Source organism: Narcine bancroftii, chromosome 5 (assembly GCF_036971445.1).
Source record: "Narcine bancroftii isolate sNarBan1 chromosome 5, sNarBan1.hap1, whole genome shotgun sequence".
Taxonomy (NCBI): Eukaryota; Metazoa; Chordata; class Chondrichthyes; order Torpediniformes; family Narcinidae; genus Narcine; species Narcine bancroftii.
The window spans coordinates 252,462,526-252,480,940 of NC_091473.1; the positions used below are offsets into that span (position 1 = coordinate 252,462,526).

Sequence of the window (18,415 nt, forward strand, 5' to 3'; positions counted from 1 at the left end):
ATGATAGATATCCCTCCATCCATAGATATACAATCAGTAATCATTGGGGGGGATCAGAGGTGGAGAGGGCCAGCAAATTTTAGTTCCTGGGACTCACCATCTCACAGGATCTTTCCTGAACCCAACTCACTAATGGCATTGTGAAGAAGCATGTCAGTACCTCTACATCCTCAGGAGTTTGAAGTTTGGTATGACACCAGAAACCCTGGTAAATTTTTTAACAGAAATTTCTAGTGAAAGTAAGCTGACCCGACTGCATCACGGTCTGGTACGGGGACACCAATATCCCTGAGCATAAACCCCTCCAAAATGTAGAGGACACAGCCCAGGACATCACAGGCAAAACCCTCCCTGCTATTGAGAACATCCGCAGGGAACGCTGCCGTCGGAGAGCAGCAGAAATCATCAAGGGTCCTCACCACCCAGCACATGCTCTGTTCTCACTGCTGCCATCAGGAAAGAGGTGTAGGTGCCACAAGACTCGCACCCCCAGGTTCAGGAACAGCTGCTCCCCCTCCACCATCAGACTCCTCAACAACAAACTCAATCAGGGTCTTATTTAAGGACTCTTACTTGTGCACTTTATTGATTTTTTTAAATTCCCTCTGTATTGCACAGTCAGTTTGTTTACATTCATTATACATTTACAATCCTTTATTTGTTTATATGTATACTCTGTGTCGTGTTTTTTTTTGCACCACCAATAAGGCCCTCAGAAAAAAGAATCTCAGGGTTGTATGTGATGTCATGTGAAATAAATGTGAAATCTGATCAGAAATCTATCCCCCTTGTGTGTCTCTCTCTAGAAGCCTCTTAAAGGTTACTATAGTATCTGCTTCCACTGGCAGCCTGTTCCACTCACCCACCACTCTCTGCAAAATATTTTCTCTAGCTGATCATATCTAGATGATGACAACGTTTTCTTTGTTGTTTTAAACACCTTTTCCACAGATGCTCTCCATTTTTTCCATGACATTACCCTGCATTATTTGTCCTATGAAATGCGTATTTCTGCACTTAAGCATTCAAATCTTCAATATTTTTCAGTTTCTTTGCTAGTTTTTCCACATAAAGGATGGTGGATTTATGGAACAAAGTGCTCAAAGAAGTGGTTGAGGCAGGTCCAATTCCAGCACTTAGGCGGTAATGGAGACAGTGGTAGAGGATACATTCCCAATGAGGGCAAATGGGATTTAGCATGAATTGCTATCGTGGTCGGCATGAAGGAGCGGAGTCAAAGGACCCCATTTCTGTGCTGTACTTCGTGATTCTACAATTCCAGACAGAGAATTCTAAATCCAGGAATTATTCAACAAGAAATATAAAAAGAAGAAAAAAATTTAAAGTATTTTTCAACAGTGAATTTGTTCAGGAGCTTGATCAACATAATTGGGCAGACCTTCCTTGCCCCACCAACCTTGGCCCACTTTGTTGGTTCAAGCCCAAAGAACGATTACACTGGAGTCCACCATTCAGGCATTGCCCAATGAAGCCGAGATAGATAGCTGCACTTCAACAATGGCTTGGACAACAGGTAGGGTTCCATCCTGAGAAGCACAGCTTGCCAAAGTTGTCAGTACAATCAGGGCCATTGAAAATCTTTCACCAACATTGGGCATGCAAGAAAAAATATATACAAAATATTGCCTTGTTTTACACGAGTGCTAAAATGGTCATCCATATGCAATCTATTATCATCAATGAAACCAAAATAAGTTAAAATACAACTATTGAAATCTCTGCAAAAATTAATATTTCATTGGGGAAGGACATCCAAGAGCTGGAAAGACCTTTAAGATTACATTGCCTTGAGGATTGGATGAAGAGACTGTCAGAGGAGTACAGGAACTGGCAGAGAATACCACTGTTGACTTAGTCTCTGGTGTTGCCAATTAGGACTTCCAAAGGGATAGCAGAAGAAACCTTGCCCTTAGGGCTAATACTGATCTTCCCCCATGAGCTGGTGATTGCCAATACATAAACACAGCACAACTAAATATTTTCTGTCTGTACGTAGTCCATACCACTCCATTCTCTGCATGTTTAAGTGTCTATGCGGAAGCCATGTAGAAGAAAAAACCTAGTTAGTTGTAAATTTCCTACCCTCCGCTGCATGTACTGTGTGGAACTCCAGTCAAAAAGTGCCATCTCTCTAGACTGCTGAGTTGAAATGAATTATTACCACCCTGTGTCACAAGATCACCTGATCTCTATTGTCGAATCAGCTTCCTGATCTGAGCTTTTCAAATCCAACTGCCTAAGTCACCTGACTCCATTTGCCAGATGCAGCCTTCAGATAAAATCCCCGATGAATTCTGCTACGGCCTCTAAACCATTTTACCTGTTTTCACTTCTAATCCTGGCAGCCCATTCCAGGCACTTAATATTCTGTGTTGGAGAAAAAAAAACATGCTGCACACATCTCCTTTAAACATTCTCCCTCCCACCTTAAACACATGCCCTCCAGTATGGTGTACTAACAACAGCTTCTCATTTAATGGCACCAAAATCAAGGAACTGATTGCAGACTTTAGGAAGGGAAAACCAGAGATGTACGTGATCATTGGGGGAACAGCAGTGGAGAGGGTGAGCAAATTCAAAGTCCTGGGAGTTACTGTTTTGGAGGACCTGCCTGGACCCTGCATACTAAGGGAAGCACGTCGGTGCCTCAAAGTAGTTTGTGGATATTCGTTATGACATCAGAAACCATGGCAAACAGAGGTATAGTGGAAACTGTGCTGATCAGCTGCATCAAGGCCTAGTGGACACAGCTCAGGACAACAAAAACAAAACTCTTTCCACCTTTCAGAACATCAGCATGGAACATTGCCGTTAGAGAGCAGCAGTGATCATCAAGGATCCACAACACCCAACACACACTCTCTTCTCGCTACTACCATTAGGAAAGAAGTATTGGTGCCACAAGACTCGCACCACCAGGTTCAGGAACAGCTGCTCCCCCATCACACTCCTCAACAACAAACTCCATCAGGGACTCATTTAAGGACTCGCACTTTGCACATTATTTATTACTGGGTTTTTTTCTGTATTTCAGCTTGTTTACATTTCTTTCTTTGTTTACATTTCTCTCTTTTGCATACATATTTTTTTCTTGATTAGTTTACACTATCAATAAGTACAAATTCTGCCTGCCTGGCCCGCAGGAAAAAGAATCTCAGGACTGTACGTGATGTCATTTGTACTCTGACAATGAATTTAAATTTGACGTTTTTATCATGGGAAAAATATTGACTACCCTATCTGTGCTTCTCATAATTTTATACACTTCTCTCAGGTCCCCTCTCCTGATGGATTGTACACTAATCCAGGCGCATCTGGTAAATATCTATATCCTTTCAGAAGGCTTCATATCCTTCCCCCATTGGGGCTTCCAAAATGGCACATAATAGTCCAAGTGTGGCCTAACCATTCATGGCAAAAAAAAACATTGTGTTGAAGAATACAGGAAAGTCTGAAGCAAACAGCATTGGTTTGACACCCAGGTGGCTTCAGGCAAAAACTGTTAAAGGAATTCTGTAATATTATTGACCATGCAAAACCAACCTTGGCCAGTCTGACATCTTCTTCCACTTTCAAATGAGAAGAGGTTAGAGTCATAACCATAGCGTCGCAGACAGAGGTATGGCCATCTCACAGCATCTCGTTTCCTGGTGTGCAAAATTAACTCAGAGTTGGTCAGTTCCATGATCCCAGAGCCCAGCTCATTGCCATCATCATCCACGTTTGTCACCTGCACCAAAGAACAGACATTTAAGAATGGGATGATGCAGGTTATTTAGTCAAAAACTAATACAAAGCATAAAAATTCCAGCACAGTTACAGGCCCTTCAGCCCACTATATCTGTGCCAAGCACAAAGTCAAGTTAAACCACATTTCTTCTACTTGCACATGATCCATCCACATTTGTGTGTCAAAAAGCTTTTTATATGCTACTATTGCATGTGCTTGCACCACTAACCTTGGCAGCCAATATCAGGCACCTGCCACTCTCGGTAAAAAAAAATAAAATGTTGTCCTGCAGATCACCTTTAAACTTTCCCTGAAATGCACCATCCTCTAGTATTGGATGCTTTTATCCTGGGGAAAAAAGATTCTAACTATCTACTTAATCAATGCCTCTTATAAAACTTCTATAATGTGTCGTCCCCCACCCCAGCCTCCTACAGTCACGAGAAAACATCCCAAGTTTATCCAACCTCTCTTCATAGCTCCTACCCTCTAATCCAGGTAGCATCCTGGTAAGTCTCTTCTGTGCTCTTTCCAAGGTCTCATCATTCAGAATTTCATACAATACTCAAGATGCAGCCTAACTAAAGCTTTATATTGCTGCAATGTAATGTTCTACTTATACGGTCAGTGACTCGACCAATTAAGGCATGCATACAATTCATCTTTATTACCACTCTACCTATTTGCGAGACCACTTTCTGGGAACTATTGTCTTGTAAGCCCCGATTCCTATGCACATCAATGCTGTTGACATTAACTATCTATTTTTCCGTTACATTTGACCACCCAAAGTGCAGTATCTTATACTTTTCCCGATTAAACTGTCATTACTCTGTCCCTATCCATAACTGTTTTATATCAAGATTCAATTTATTATCATGTAATTAAAAGTGTCATGTAATTGCCTTTTGTCTGCTGTAAGACAGACACATTCTCCATTGGCAGAAATTGCCTGAAGTGCCTCAAACAGTCAAAGAAAGAGAAACAAAAGAAACCCCCCCCCCCCCACCCCCAGAGTCACCGAGTATCTATGGATTCGCCTCCAGCTCCTGCAGCCACAGAGTCCAGTCCAAACCCCAAGCTCCAGATTCAAACCTCTGATACCATTAGGAACCCTTCAACGCTATCGGCACTCTCTCGCATCCCGGTTCCGATACCTGGTACCCTTTCAGCCAAATTCAAGCCAGTCTCCAGCAGTCCGCAGCCTCCGTGGGTTCCTCGCCTAGAGTCACCAGCAGCCCACTGCTTGCGTCGGTCCTTCAGCCACAGAACCCCTCACTTGTCCCCCACCATGGTCACCACCCTCTGGATAGTGGGAATGCTGTGTCTCCACTCCTCGCTAACTGCGGGTCCGCATCAGTGGCAGTGCTGCCATTACAGCAGCTCTGCTGTATACTTTAATAAACCTCAACATTGCCCATAATGCTATCAATATTTTTCATTATCTGCAGACCTACTTTTTTATCCAAGTCATTTAAACGATAACAGGGAAGATAACAGCATCAACCCCTGTGGAGCAGTACTGATCATAGATCTCCAGCAAGAATATCACCCTTCCAGCAGTATCCTTGATCTTCTCTGGGCAAGCCATTTCGGAATTCCAACTATCTATTCACTGTAGATCCCATATGCAAATAAATATTAAAACATGGCTATGTTTATTATCCAGAGAACCAAAGAATATTACAGCACAGAAACAGGCTCTTTCAACCCTTCTAGTCAGTGCCAAATTATTTTTATACTTCGTCCCATTAGCCTGCACCCGGACCATAGCCCTCTATACCTCTCCCATCCAAATACCTGGCCAAATCCTTCTTAAATGTTAAAATTGAACCTGCTGGCACTTCAGCTGGCAGCTCGCTCCACACCCCCACCACTCTCTGTGTGAAGAAGTTCCTCCTCATGTACCCCCTAAACTTTTCCCCTTTCACCCTTAACCCATGTCCTCTGGTTTGTACGTCACCTCCCCTCAGTGAAAGAAGCCCTACCTCTGTCTGTCCCCCTCATAATTTTAAATACCTCCATCAAATCGTCTGTTTCCTGAGTGAATACTGATGAAAAGAGAACATTTAAAATCTCCCCCCATCTCTTTTGGCTCCATACATAGCTGACCCACTCTGATCTTCAAGGGAACCCATTTTGTCCCTTACTATCCTTATCTTGCTGCATGTTGCCTACACCTTCTATACACCCTCTCTTCTTCCAAACTTCACGGTCCCTGTGTCTGCTAAACTTTACTTTTAACGCTGACAGGATCATACAATCTCTGTGCTCTCAAAATTTCCACTCACCTCGCACGTCCTTGACAGAAAACAACTTGTCCCCAATCCACACATTCTAGATCTTTTCTCCTTTCCTCAAAATTAGCCTTTCTCCAGTTTAGAATCTCAGCCCGAGGCCCAGACCCATAATTAACTTGAAACTAGTGGCATTCTGATCACTGGACCCAAAATGTTCTCCTACACAGATTTCATTAACCTATCCTGAGTCATTCCTTAATAGGAAATCCAGTATTGCATTCTTTCTAGTTGGTATGTCAATATATTGATAGAAAACTTTATTGAACACATTTGACAAACTCCAAACCATCGAGCCCTTTAACGGTATGGGAGTCCCAGTCGATATATGAAAAGTTAAAATCTCCCACTATCACCTACACCTGTCTGCTTTCTCTCTACAGATTTTCTCCTCCAATTCTCTTTAACTATTGGAAGGTCTATAATACAACCCCATGAGTATGGCCTTTCCCTTTCCTCAGCTCCACCCATATAGCTTCAATAGACGAGCCCTCTGGTCTGTCCTGCCTGAGCATCGATGTGATATTTTCCCTGAGAACCAATGCCACTCCTTCCCCTATCTTTGCCAATCCTCTGATCTTCCGCATCTTGAAAATCCAAAGGCTTCATTGCTCCATCTATGGCCATTGTCAAGCCTTGAAGGCTTCTCATTCTGCTAGGTTTTGGTCTTCCTTTCTTTTCCAAATGCTACCAACATGTGTCACTTTATCCAATATTCATTAATTGTTTCTTTTATTGTATGCATCATGGTTTTTAATAAATGAAATATTCCAAAAAAAAATCTTTATCCAATATTCTAGCCACTGTCCCTTCCCTCTCTACCATCCTCAGTTCCTTCAGCAATAGCAGGGCCATTGTCTGTGTCACTATTACATACACTTCTTGAAAAACTTCTTTAAAACATCCATTTAAACATAACTTCAGCTAACTCCCCTGAAGCACCATCTCAGAATGTGGCATTTTGGAACATTTATCTAGCAAATGCACACATGTAATAGTCAATACTGTGTAAAAGTTGACCTCCTACATTTGGCCCAAAAATCTGGTATTTTCCATATATCGTGTGTAAAAGTAGTCATCCCTACCCATCCGAGCTCCTGACCCCCTGACTGTGGTCTCATGCCTAGGCCCTGGCTGCCCTCCTATCCGAGCTCCTGATGCCCCGAGTGCAGACACCCTACCCGTTCCTGGCCGCCCGCCTGCCCATCCAAGCGCCTGACACCTCGAATGACACAGATACTTGCCACGATCAAAACTAATATGATCAAAACTAGTTTACCCCCTAAATTTTAACCCTAAAAATTAGTCCACAAATTCAACTATTACACGCATATGTGATATGTTGGAATTAAAAGAATTGTTGAACCCATAAGACATCAAACAAAGGTGCCACTGAAACTAGACCAAAGCATGCACAATTCCCAGGCAACAGTGTTATTTCTTGCTTTCTGACAATCGTGCTTTCATTTCACACATCTTAAAGTTTGCAAAGGTCAGTTAATGGTAAAATGCCAAACCAGAATACCAAGTTGCTATCTGCACTGGACATCTATACCAAAAGAGAACAAACTGTAATGTGGCCCACAAAAAGAAAAAAAAATAAACGGGTTCTCCAGTTTTATTAAAGTCCAACTTAGTGCTGCTTAGTGTAAAACAGAGAAAACCTGATCTCCCTTTCAACCAAAATAATCACTTCCCTTAACTGAGATTTCCATTCGCTTTAGATTGTAGAAGATGTGATATTACCTTGAATTTAGTTGGGTGGCTTTCTGAGATTGTGTCTTTATCCAGACAGCTCCAGCAACTCCCCATGGCTTTAGCAGACCAGCTGATCTCTGAATAAAACAAATTAATGATGACGCAACTCATCTCTGGAACTCCGACCCATTGTAGTCGAAACAAAAAAAAGTTAACTATTGAGGTATTAAGTACTGGATACATTTTGCGAGCTCTACTTTTTATAACATGATAAAAGCCATTAAAACAAAAATTATTTTTAGAGTTTTTGCAGTTCTGCTAAACATCTGTAATATCCAAAAATATTTAAAAGTCAATACTTAAAAATCCTGAAGTGCAGTTATTTCTTCCCTTAGTTTTGCCAAATTATCCAAGCCATGCCACCATCCAAAGCATTGGGTGCCTCAAACTAAACAGTTTCCTTCTGCACACCTCAAAAGCCTCCCACAAGCTTCACCCCTCTGAGTCACAGAAAAACTAACCTCTCCCTCTCACGCTTTCTCCTCTGCTGAACACCACTCCCTAACTGACAATGGTTAAAGGACAACAGAAAAACAGATGTTTCAATAGTCCATAAGCTTTCAAAACAATTTATTAGATATGCATTAGTTCCTTTAACATGAAAATTATTTTTAAACATGTACGTCAGAATCTAGTCAATTAATATTAACGGTTAGAGGCACGGTTAACGCAACGTTATTATACTGCCAGTGATCCCAGTTCATATCCCGTGGCTTTTGTAAGGAACTTGTTTGCTCCCTGCATGTCTCCGTGGGTTTCCTCTGGGTCCTCCGCTTTCCTCCCACCCTCCAAGAACATACAGTGGTTGTAGGTTAAATGGTGTATTTTGAGGGGCCCCCACAAGGGCCAGAAGGCCCTACTACCATGTTTTATGTCTAAATTAAAATTAAATTAATATGTAAAGATCAGGATGTAATTAGCATAAGTGTAATTAAAAGGAACATTTCTCAAACATTAATCTTTTTTTTTCATTCTTATGCTACATATCCTTTGACTTTTGTTCACACAAACTCAACTATTCATGATTTCTCAATCCCTCGCCCTTTCCTTTACAATGAAGAGCCAATTCTTCATTTACACCAAATTAAATACAAATTTTTATGTTGAACAACTCAACACATCCATGTCAGAATTCATGTTCTACTCAGATCTTTGCACATCTTTCCTTGGTACAGCTTCACCAATTCCTTCTCCTCATTATGTTAACCTACTGTCCTTTACTTACATTTTAAACCATTTATCTTGTCCATTCTCTGTGATAGTGAGTTCTACATTCTCAATTTCTCTTGGTGGACAAGTCCCCTCTGATCTCCTCCCACCGTTTGAAATGTACTGGGGGGTTGTAGGTTAATTGGATGTAATTGGAAGTCATAAGCTCATTGGCTAAAAGGGCCTGTTACCATGCTGTATGTCTAAATTTAAATTAAAAAAATTAGTTGATGATTGATAATCACCATTTTGGTCTTGTTTACTCTTTCAGCTGCTCCCAGCCAAAACCTAGCATTGAAGATCTTTGCTGGGTCAACATTCCATCTCTTCAATAGAAAAGAGACACAGTCTCAAATTCTCTCAGTAAGTATAACCATACATTTAGGGAACCAACTTTGCATCTATTTTTGCATCATTTTCGGCACCTCTATCACTTACATAATATACGGATCCCTGATGGCATCTTTCAGATTTCTATATCTGCCTCAACAGTGTTTAATGATGAAAGTATTTGAAAAGCATGGATTGCATTCCCACTGTTCTGGCCTTGGCCATGGACTGCACTCCCACTATTCTGGCCTTGGCCATGGATTGCACTCCCACTATTCTGGCCTTGGCCATGGATTGCACTCCCACTATTCTGGCCTTTGCCATGGACTACTCTCCCACTATTCTAGCCTTGGCCATGGACTGTACTCCCACTATTCTGGCCTTGGCCATGGACTGCACTCCCACTATTTTGGCCTTGGCCATGGACTTCACTGCCACTATTCTGGCCTTGGCCATGGATTGCACTCCCACTATTCTGGCCTTGGCCATGGATTGCACTCCCACTATTCTGGCCTTAGCCATGGATTGCACTCCCACTATTCTGGCCTTGGCCATGGATTGCACTCCCACTATTCTGGCCTTGGCCATGGACTGCACTTCCACTATTCTGGCCTTGGCCATGGACTGCACTCCCACTATTCTGGCCTTGGCCATGGATTGCACTCCCACTATTCTGGCCTTGGCCATGGATTGCACTCCCACTATTCTGGCCTTAGCCATGGATTGCACTCCCACTATTCTGGCCTTGGCCATGGACTGCACTCCCACTATTCTGGCCTTGGCCATGGATTGCACTCCCACTATTCTGGTCTTGGCCATGGACTGCACTCCCACTATTCTGGCCTTGGCCATGGATTGCACTCCCACTATTCTGGCCTTGGCCATGGACTGCACTGCCACTATTCTGGCCTTAGCCATGGATTGCACTTCCACTATTCTGGCCTTGGACATGGACTGCACTTCCACTATTCTGGCCTTGGACATGGACTGCACTCCACTATTCTGGCCTTGGCCATGGATTGCACTCCCACTATTCTGGCCTTGGCCATGGACTGCACTCCCACTATTCTGGCCTTGGCCATGGACTGCACTCCCACTGTTCTGGCCTTGGCCATGGATTGCACTCCCACTATTCTGGCCTTGGCCATGGACTGCACTCCCACTATTCTGGCCTTGGCCATGGACTGCAATCCCACTATTCTGGCCTTGGCCATGGACTTCACTGCCACTATTCTGGCCTTGGCCATGGATTGCACTCCCACTATTCTGGCCTTAGCCACGGATTGCACTCCCACTATTCTGGCCTTAGCCACGGATTGCACTCCCACGATTCTGGCCTTGGCCACGGATTGCACTCCCACGATTCTGGCCTTGGCCATGGATTGCAATCCCACTATTCTGGCCTTGGCCATGGATTGCACTCCCACTATCCTGGCCTTGGCCATGGATTGCACTCCCACTATCCTGGCCTTGGCCATGGACTGCACTCCCACTATTCTGGCCTTGGCCATGGACTGCACTCCCACTATTCTGGCCTTGGCCATGGACTACACTCCCACTATTCTGGCCTTGGCCATGGACTGCACTCCCACTATTCTGGTCTTGGCCATGGATTGCACTCCCACTCTTTTGGCCTTGGCCATGGATTGCACTCTCACTATTCTGGCCTTGGCCATGGATTGCACTTCCACTATTCTGGCCTTGGCCATGGATTGCACTCCCACTATTCTGGCCTTGGCCATGGATTGCACTCCCACTATTCTGGCCTTGGCCATGGATTGCACTCCCACTATTCTGGCCTTGTCCATGGATTGCACTCCCACTGTTCTGGCCTTGGCTGCAGGTGCACACCAGAAAGAGCACAAAATACATTGGAGTCTGACACAAATTTAATAAAAATTTCAGAACAATACAGGAGCCACTCTCAACAGGGACTCACACACCTCATTTTAGGGGGCCAAGGACTGAAATCATAACATATTTTTATGTTTTTATGTAGACCTTAGGAGAGAAGTACAGAAGAAACTAACCAAACTTGACTGCTTCAAAGTGAAAGGGTCCCAAAGACATTGAGCAGAGCCCTAAGGGGGCCATAGCCATAAAAAGGTCGAGAATGGCTACAGTATACTGCATGGAAACAGATCCTTTGGCCCAACTTGCCACTGTCGATCAGGTTATCAATCTGAACTCATTGCATTTGCCTCCATTTGGTTCACATCCCTCCAAATCGGTTTTTTCCAAGTACCAGTCCAAATATCTTATAAACACCACAATTGTATTCACCTCTATTTCTTCTTCTGGTAGTTTGTTCCATGTAACCAGCACCCACTCTGTGGAAAAATTTGCCTTTTAAAGGTTGCTTTTAAACTTTTTCCCTCTCACTTTAAACCTATGACTCCTAGTTTTGGACTGTGACTGAAAAGGCAGAGGTGGGACTTCATGTTAGAGCTGTGCAAAACACTGGTTAGACCACACTGTGTAGAGTTCTGACCACATTACAAGGAAGATGTAACAATGGAAGGAGTTCAGTAAAGATTCATCAAGATGCTGCCTGTAATCACAGAGAGATTGGATAAGCTCAATGCTTTTATTTTCCTCACTGGAACATAGAATTATAAGTGGTATAGATGGGCAAGGGAGTCTAATATTAAAGGGCACCGGCTTAAGGCGAGAGGGGAGAAATTTAAAGTAGGTTTGAGAGTATTTTTTTTTCCCCCCCACAGAAAGGTGGTGGTTATCTGGAATGAACTGCCAGAGGTGGTTGTAGAGGCAGATATAATAACAATGTTAAAAGGCATTTGGATAGATATTTAAAGAAAAGGTGTAGTTTCAGATTTCACATTTATTGTCAGAGTACATACATGACATTACATACAACCCTGTGAATTGTTTTTCCTGTGGGGCGCGGCAAAATTAGACTCCGATTATCTGAAATTGGATTCTCCGAAATCCTCAGTTACCCAAGGATATCCGAAACAAGAAATCCTCAATTACCCAAAGTTTTCTCGGAGTCGAACTGACCAGGGATGTCAGACTCTCAACGGCGGCAGCAGCGGATCCTCGGGCCCTGGAAGCAGTGGCAGTGGACCCTCGGGCTCCTGGCGGTGGTAGCAGCAGGCCCTCGGGCTCCCAGCACAAGCGGGGCCTCGGTGGGGAAGCGTCAGTGATCGGCAGTGGCCAGCATTTATTTTGGTGAGAATTTGTTGTTGTTTCAACACTGTTGCAAATGATTTGCTGTTGCTACTGGGCTGTTTTTAAAAAATGACCGGTTCTAGGAAAAAACGTTTAGCTGAATTAAGCCCAGTCCCAAACATTTCGGATTATTGGAGTTGTACTGTACCACCAATTGGTAGTGAAAAAATTTACGCTGTACACAGCGTAAAACATGTAAACAAACAAAGAACAGTAAGCAGATAATGAATGTAAACAAACTGTGCAATACAGAGAGAACAAAAAGAAAATCAATGAAGTGCACAGTAAAAGTCCTGATGGGATTAATGTGGATTGGGTATCATGACTGATGGACTATTACTGTGGAATACGCTTTCAAGATACTATGTTGAGATTCTCCTTTTTTTTTAAAATATAAAGGAAATTTTATAAATTTGGGTATTTTAAATATAGCTGTTTGTCACTCCCAATTGATCTCAGTAGAAGCTGGTAGTGGATGGTTACGAGCTATGATTTGAGGATCACACTGTATGTTCTTACCTAGTCTTGGCCATTAGTGGGAAAGCTTCCCAGTCTCAGTTCCAGATGCCTCCACTTGGAGTCATGGTAAACAAACTCAAGCCATCTCATTGAGCACGTATGCCTTTAACCTACAGTAAAGCAAGGGTGGAATATATTTACTTATTTTCCCTCAGAGCAAATGTGTTAAAATATTAATATTCTAATCTTAACAATATATAAAATTGAGGCATTAATTCAAAACAAATAATTTCTCACTTTTCTACAATCTGTTAGTAGGAACAGCTCCAAATATTATTTTCTTAAATATCGAATAACCCTGATGAAAAATGAATATCTGAGAATGGATCTGTACAGACAACATATCACAGCAATCTTCCCTTTATAATTATTATATTATCCACTCTTTGTGGCATCTTAATTATACTTGATTTGTAGTAAAACACGAAAGTGTTTGAAGTTAAAATCAGTGCTGGAGAAACTCAGCAGGTCATGTAATTTATGTAGTAAAGATAAAGATACAGAACTGATGTTTTGGGCTTTAAGTCCCTTCAATGAATCTGCACATTGTACTTAGGTGTGTGACAATAAACGAACATTCCTTCATATCCAAGTTCTTCAAAAAAAAGCAATAAAGAACATTGATGATTTTTCACTTCTGAGGCAAGGAGTCCAATTGGAGGGTTACTTTTGTCAGGCAATATGAAACTGCTCCAATCTCTACAATTGATCACCATCCAGGGAATATACTGGAGTGATAAGCCATTTGGGGAAGTGGTGTAAATTGGCATTATATTACTTCCATGCATTTTATTTTGAAAATGATTTGTTTATCGAAAGAAGAGATTTACAACATATACAAGATCTTTAATAACGTTATATATTACAAAATACTTTTCTTTTAAACAAGCTCATTTAGGGGCGGCACGGTTGGCTTTGCGATTAACACAACGCATTTACAGCGCCAGCAATTGGGTCCGGACCGGAGTTCGAATCCCGCACTGTCAGTAAGGAGTTTGAGTGGGTTTTCTCTGGGGGCTCCGGTTTCCTCCCACCGTTCAAAAAAAATCATTCCTGGGGTGTAGGTTAATGAGGTGTAAATTGGGCGGCATGGACTCATGGGCCTGTTACTGTGCTGAATGTCCAAATTAAGAAAAGACGTAGAAAGTTAGAATTTCTACCAGGAAATAACAATGGAATGATAATTCAACTACTGCAACGCAAAAAGTGTGGTTCTACTTGCCTACAGAAAATCTGGTGTGTGATTCCACATAAGCTTCCTCATGCTTATGGTTAAACTTTGGCGTGAATGAGATTTCAAGCTTTTGTGTATGGGGGGGGGGGGGAGGAGCGCGTTGAATGATAGGGTGTGCAGTGCGGGTGAAGAGCTGAATAATGACACATTAGAGTCAAGTCCACTTCAATTTTCCATGGTTCTCAAACCCACTTCCAGCAAAGATTACAAAACAGGTCAAGAATGCAAACTAATGATCCTCTTCCAAATCAGAGCAGTTCCAGGGTTTCCACTATGTTCCAAGCACATAATAGGGACTAAATATACAGTCTTCTGGCTTTTAGCATTACTCTGGAAAACTTTCTGTATTGAGCTGAAGAGAAATGGTCGAAAGGTTCATGAAATGTATCCTATCCTCTCCGAACACTTAATTAGGATTACATTAGGTCAGCACATCATCGTGTGATGAAGGGCCTGTACTGTTATGTTCTATGTACATGCCTGCAAAACTAAGCCTTCTCACTCTACTCCAGGAGAGTGCATTCAGATATCCTTCAAAGCTTTGATAACAGATCTGTACCTTCAGCTGTATAATTTGCTTGTTAGAATGCTTTTTACAAAAAGAAACACAACTAACACAAAGTAATAACTACAAAATTTCTCTGGAAGCCAAGTTTACTGGTTGTCTACAGAATAAAAATATACAGTAAAACCCATAGTATCCAGAAATTCAAGAAACTGGCAGCCTCAAGTAACTGGCAAAAAAAGTTAAATAAATATAAACATTAAAATAAATAAGAATAAAATAATAGGTAAAATATACATATTTAAAATTGTAAAGTAAATGTTCCCTGAAGTAACATAAACATTTGGTGAAGATGGGAGCAAATATTCAGTCTTGGTTGCGCTTTGCTCTTGGCAGCTGTTTGAACAAAGGTGTGTGAAACAGCAATGGCATCGCCCAGGATGAAGAGCGGGTTGATGCCGCTCGCCGTTGGGGCGACTCTCCTAAAGTGTCTCCTTATCCCCGCTTCGTAAGAGTCACCCTGGTCAGAGGCTTTATCTGTAAACTTGGGGGAAGGGGTGTTAATTATCTATGATGTCATTGTTAGTCTTTTAGGTGGCTCCGTGAAGGAGAGGAACCTGCAGACGCAGTGATGGTTAAATGTTTTCAAAGAATGTGACTGAAAATAAAGTGAAATGCTTTAACATTTATATATTCATGCAAGTGAAGTTTGTTCAGTGGAAGTATTTTTGTCTTATGCCTTTTAAACTGTTTATTCTTCATGCAGGTATATTAGACATTGCAAGAGCAAGACTCAAGCAACCAGAATATAGACTTGTCCATCCTCTAGGTGCTGGATACCAAGGGTTTTACTGTGCATTGATTATTTTGTGAGCCATTTCCAACGTTTGTGAATAATTGCAGAGGATTTCTCACCCTCTACAGATTACAGACAGCATGAACTTTCAGCTGTGATAGAACAACTTTATTTAAAAAGGTACTCAATCTTCTGGAGAGAGTTAGAATGCTGAAACAAAATCAGAAGTTTAGAAATTAATAAAGTGTGTCCTTGAATGTTGAAAGGGAATTAACAACACAAGAAATAGCATGTGTTGGGCATTCAACTCATTGTGCTTGCTCAGCTCTGATGTTTCACCTCAGCATTTAATGTACGTAAGACACAGCTCGGAAATCCGTCATGACATATAAAGCAGGAAACAGTGTGGAGCTGGTTCATTAAGATACAGTTCGCTACAAACATTTATTACATATACACAATAAGACCATTCAAAAGGATTGCTCCTCAGTGCATATCCCATAACTTTTGAATCCCCTCATAGCATGAAGTCTATTCATCGATGTTTTGATGGTGACTGAAACTCATGGCCCTCTGGGGTCAAGAATTCCAAGCACTCATCACCCTCTCACTCCTTTTAATCCTAAATGGCCGACCTTTCTAAGATTGGCATCTGGCTCGAGACTCCTCAACCAAGGAAAACATTGTCCCTACACCAAGCCTTGAAAACCTTCCGGAACAGACATTGGATCACATCTCATACTTCTTAAGTCAGAGGATACCCACCAGGCCTATTCACTTTCTCCTTGCATGGTAAATCTGCCATCCCTGAAACCAGTCTAATGAATCTTCATTGCACTCTCTCTCAGGCAAGTAGATTAATTATTAGTTATGGGGACTGCACAGAAGACCTTACATCATCAAGACATCTTTATTCTTGTGTTCAAATCAAAATAAAGGTTACCTTCAGTGAATCCCATTAATGGATACCATTTCCCTTCATAATTACACATTGTACCAGAACGTTAATTTTCATTTACTTGTGCTCAAGGACACTCTAGTCCCTGTGAACATCATCATTTCTCAATTTATCACCATTTAAAAACCATTCTATTTTCTGCTTTGTGTACCAAAGTGAATGACCTCACATTTGCACATACAGTACCGCAATCTATCTACCAGACTCTTCCCTCCTAGTTTAGTTTATATGCCCTTGAATCTTCCTTGCATCCTCCTCACTGTTCACAATCCCTACCCCCACCCCACCCTTTTTAGTATCATCAACAAATGTGGAAATGTAACATTTGGTCCTCTCACCAGAATCGGTAAGGTAGATTGTAAGTATTTGCAATAAACCACACATTATAGCCAGTATAAGACCCATGGATTCACACTCTTTACTTGTCATGTGTTAACCAATTCACAATCCATATACATATGTTATACCAAATTAGGTGTTCCCTACCCTTGGTGACCAAACTCCTTGTAGGAGCAGGTCTAAAACTTTTGAAAGCCTAAATATACCACAAAAGGAAAAGTGACAAAGACTGGGATTTGTTTTCTATAGCCCCTTTCAGACTGCCAAGTACATGTGGGTTGTACCGGCCAAATTAGTGGATCTGGAATGGGTAATCTGACAGTGTGAAAGGTTCCAACCAGGCAGGGAGAGTAAATATCAACCGGGCTCTGACTCTTGCTGGAGACAAGTACTGGAGCCCGGCCAAGTTAACTCGTTAATCACTCTGAGGCGGTGTGAATGGTCTACTCGAATTACCGGGTTTCATTAGTGCCTGTTTGCTTGCTTCAGTCTCTCAAAGCGCGGGGGGCCGTGCTGTGAAATATAACTGTGCTGTCAGCGGGGCTGTCAGAGTGCAGCCAGCCACGCTGCACGCTATTAGCATAGACCTGTGCTTTAAATCGTCACAAGGTTATTTCTAATATCTAATACAATGTAATGTTACGTAAATTGATGTTATACTCGATTGTTTAGGGAATAATGACAAGCTGGTCTGTGGGTTTGACAAGTTGGGACAATCTGAATCCCGTTGTGGTAGATTTTCCCAGTTTTTCATACATTGAGCTCGTATGTCTTATTAAAGTCTGCACATTTTTTCCCCCACAATCTTTTAAACATGAGTGTGCATGTGCTTTATTCCCACTACAATTTCACTGCCCTACAAATATGTAATTCGTCACTTGTGACACCACCACTGGAGGCAGGACCCCCCCCCCCCCCCCACCCTTAAAATGCCAGGTTCCTGACGAACCAGGTAAATCAGTGTTGGCGGTGTGAAAGGGGCTAAGCATAGGAGGTTGAGGAATAACCCTTTAGTGGCATTCAAAATCATGGGGGGGCATATGCAAGATGAATGGTGACATTCTATTTCCTGGGGTAGCAGAGTCTACAACTAAAGGGTCTGGATGGAAGGTGAGAGGAGAAAAAGGGAAGAGGGAAATGATTTAAAAGGGTCTTAAGGGGTAACATTGCATATACCCACCACATTTTGAAGGGTGGTGGGTAAGTGCATTGAGAAACTGCAGTTGTGGCACAAATAAGGCTTTTAAAAGGGTTTTAGACGGGTACGTAGATAGAATAGTTTAGGGGGTACGAGCCAAAGGCAGGCTATAATGGGACAAACTCAGGTTGACAACTTAGCCAGAAAGGACGAATTGGGCCAAAGAACCTGTTTCCATGCCGTACGACTCTATGGCTCCTTTCATTGGTCACACTTTACCTCGTCTACTTGTAACGTTCTCAAAAAAATTCAATGATTTGGTCAAACAGGATTTCATAAATCCATGAGGTGACTCTTCTCAATTTTACTTTTATTTTCCAGATTTCCTG

The 18,415-nt window shown here is 42.1% G+C and overlaps 1 protein-coding gene across 8 annotated transcripts in view; it reads right to left on the reverse strand.

Moving 5' to 3' along the window:
• Positions 1-18,415, reverse strand: part of LOC138765206 (fibroblast growth factor receptor substrate 2-like) — a 44,904-nt gene that overhangs the window by 22,742 nt on the left and 3,747 nt on the right. For all 8 annotated transcript variants that reach the window (XR_011358525.1, XR_011358524.1, XM_069942146.1 and 5 more), the window contains 3 exons: positions 13,057-13,166; positions 7,795-7,883; positions 3,565-3,751 (listed from right to left, as the gene is read on the reverse strand). Coding sequence is in view for 6 of the 8 variants with exons in the window: in XM_069942146.1 (XP_069798247.1) it covers positions 3,565-3,751; positions 7,795-7,860 (253 nt within the window). In the remaining 2 variants the exon portion in view is untranslated. The remainder of the gene's footprint in view (positions 1-3,564; positions 3,752-7,794; positions 7,884-13,056; positions 13,167-18,415) is intronic.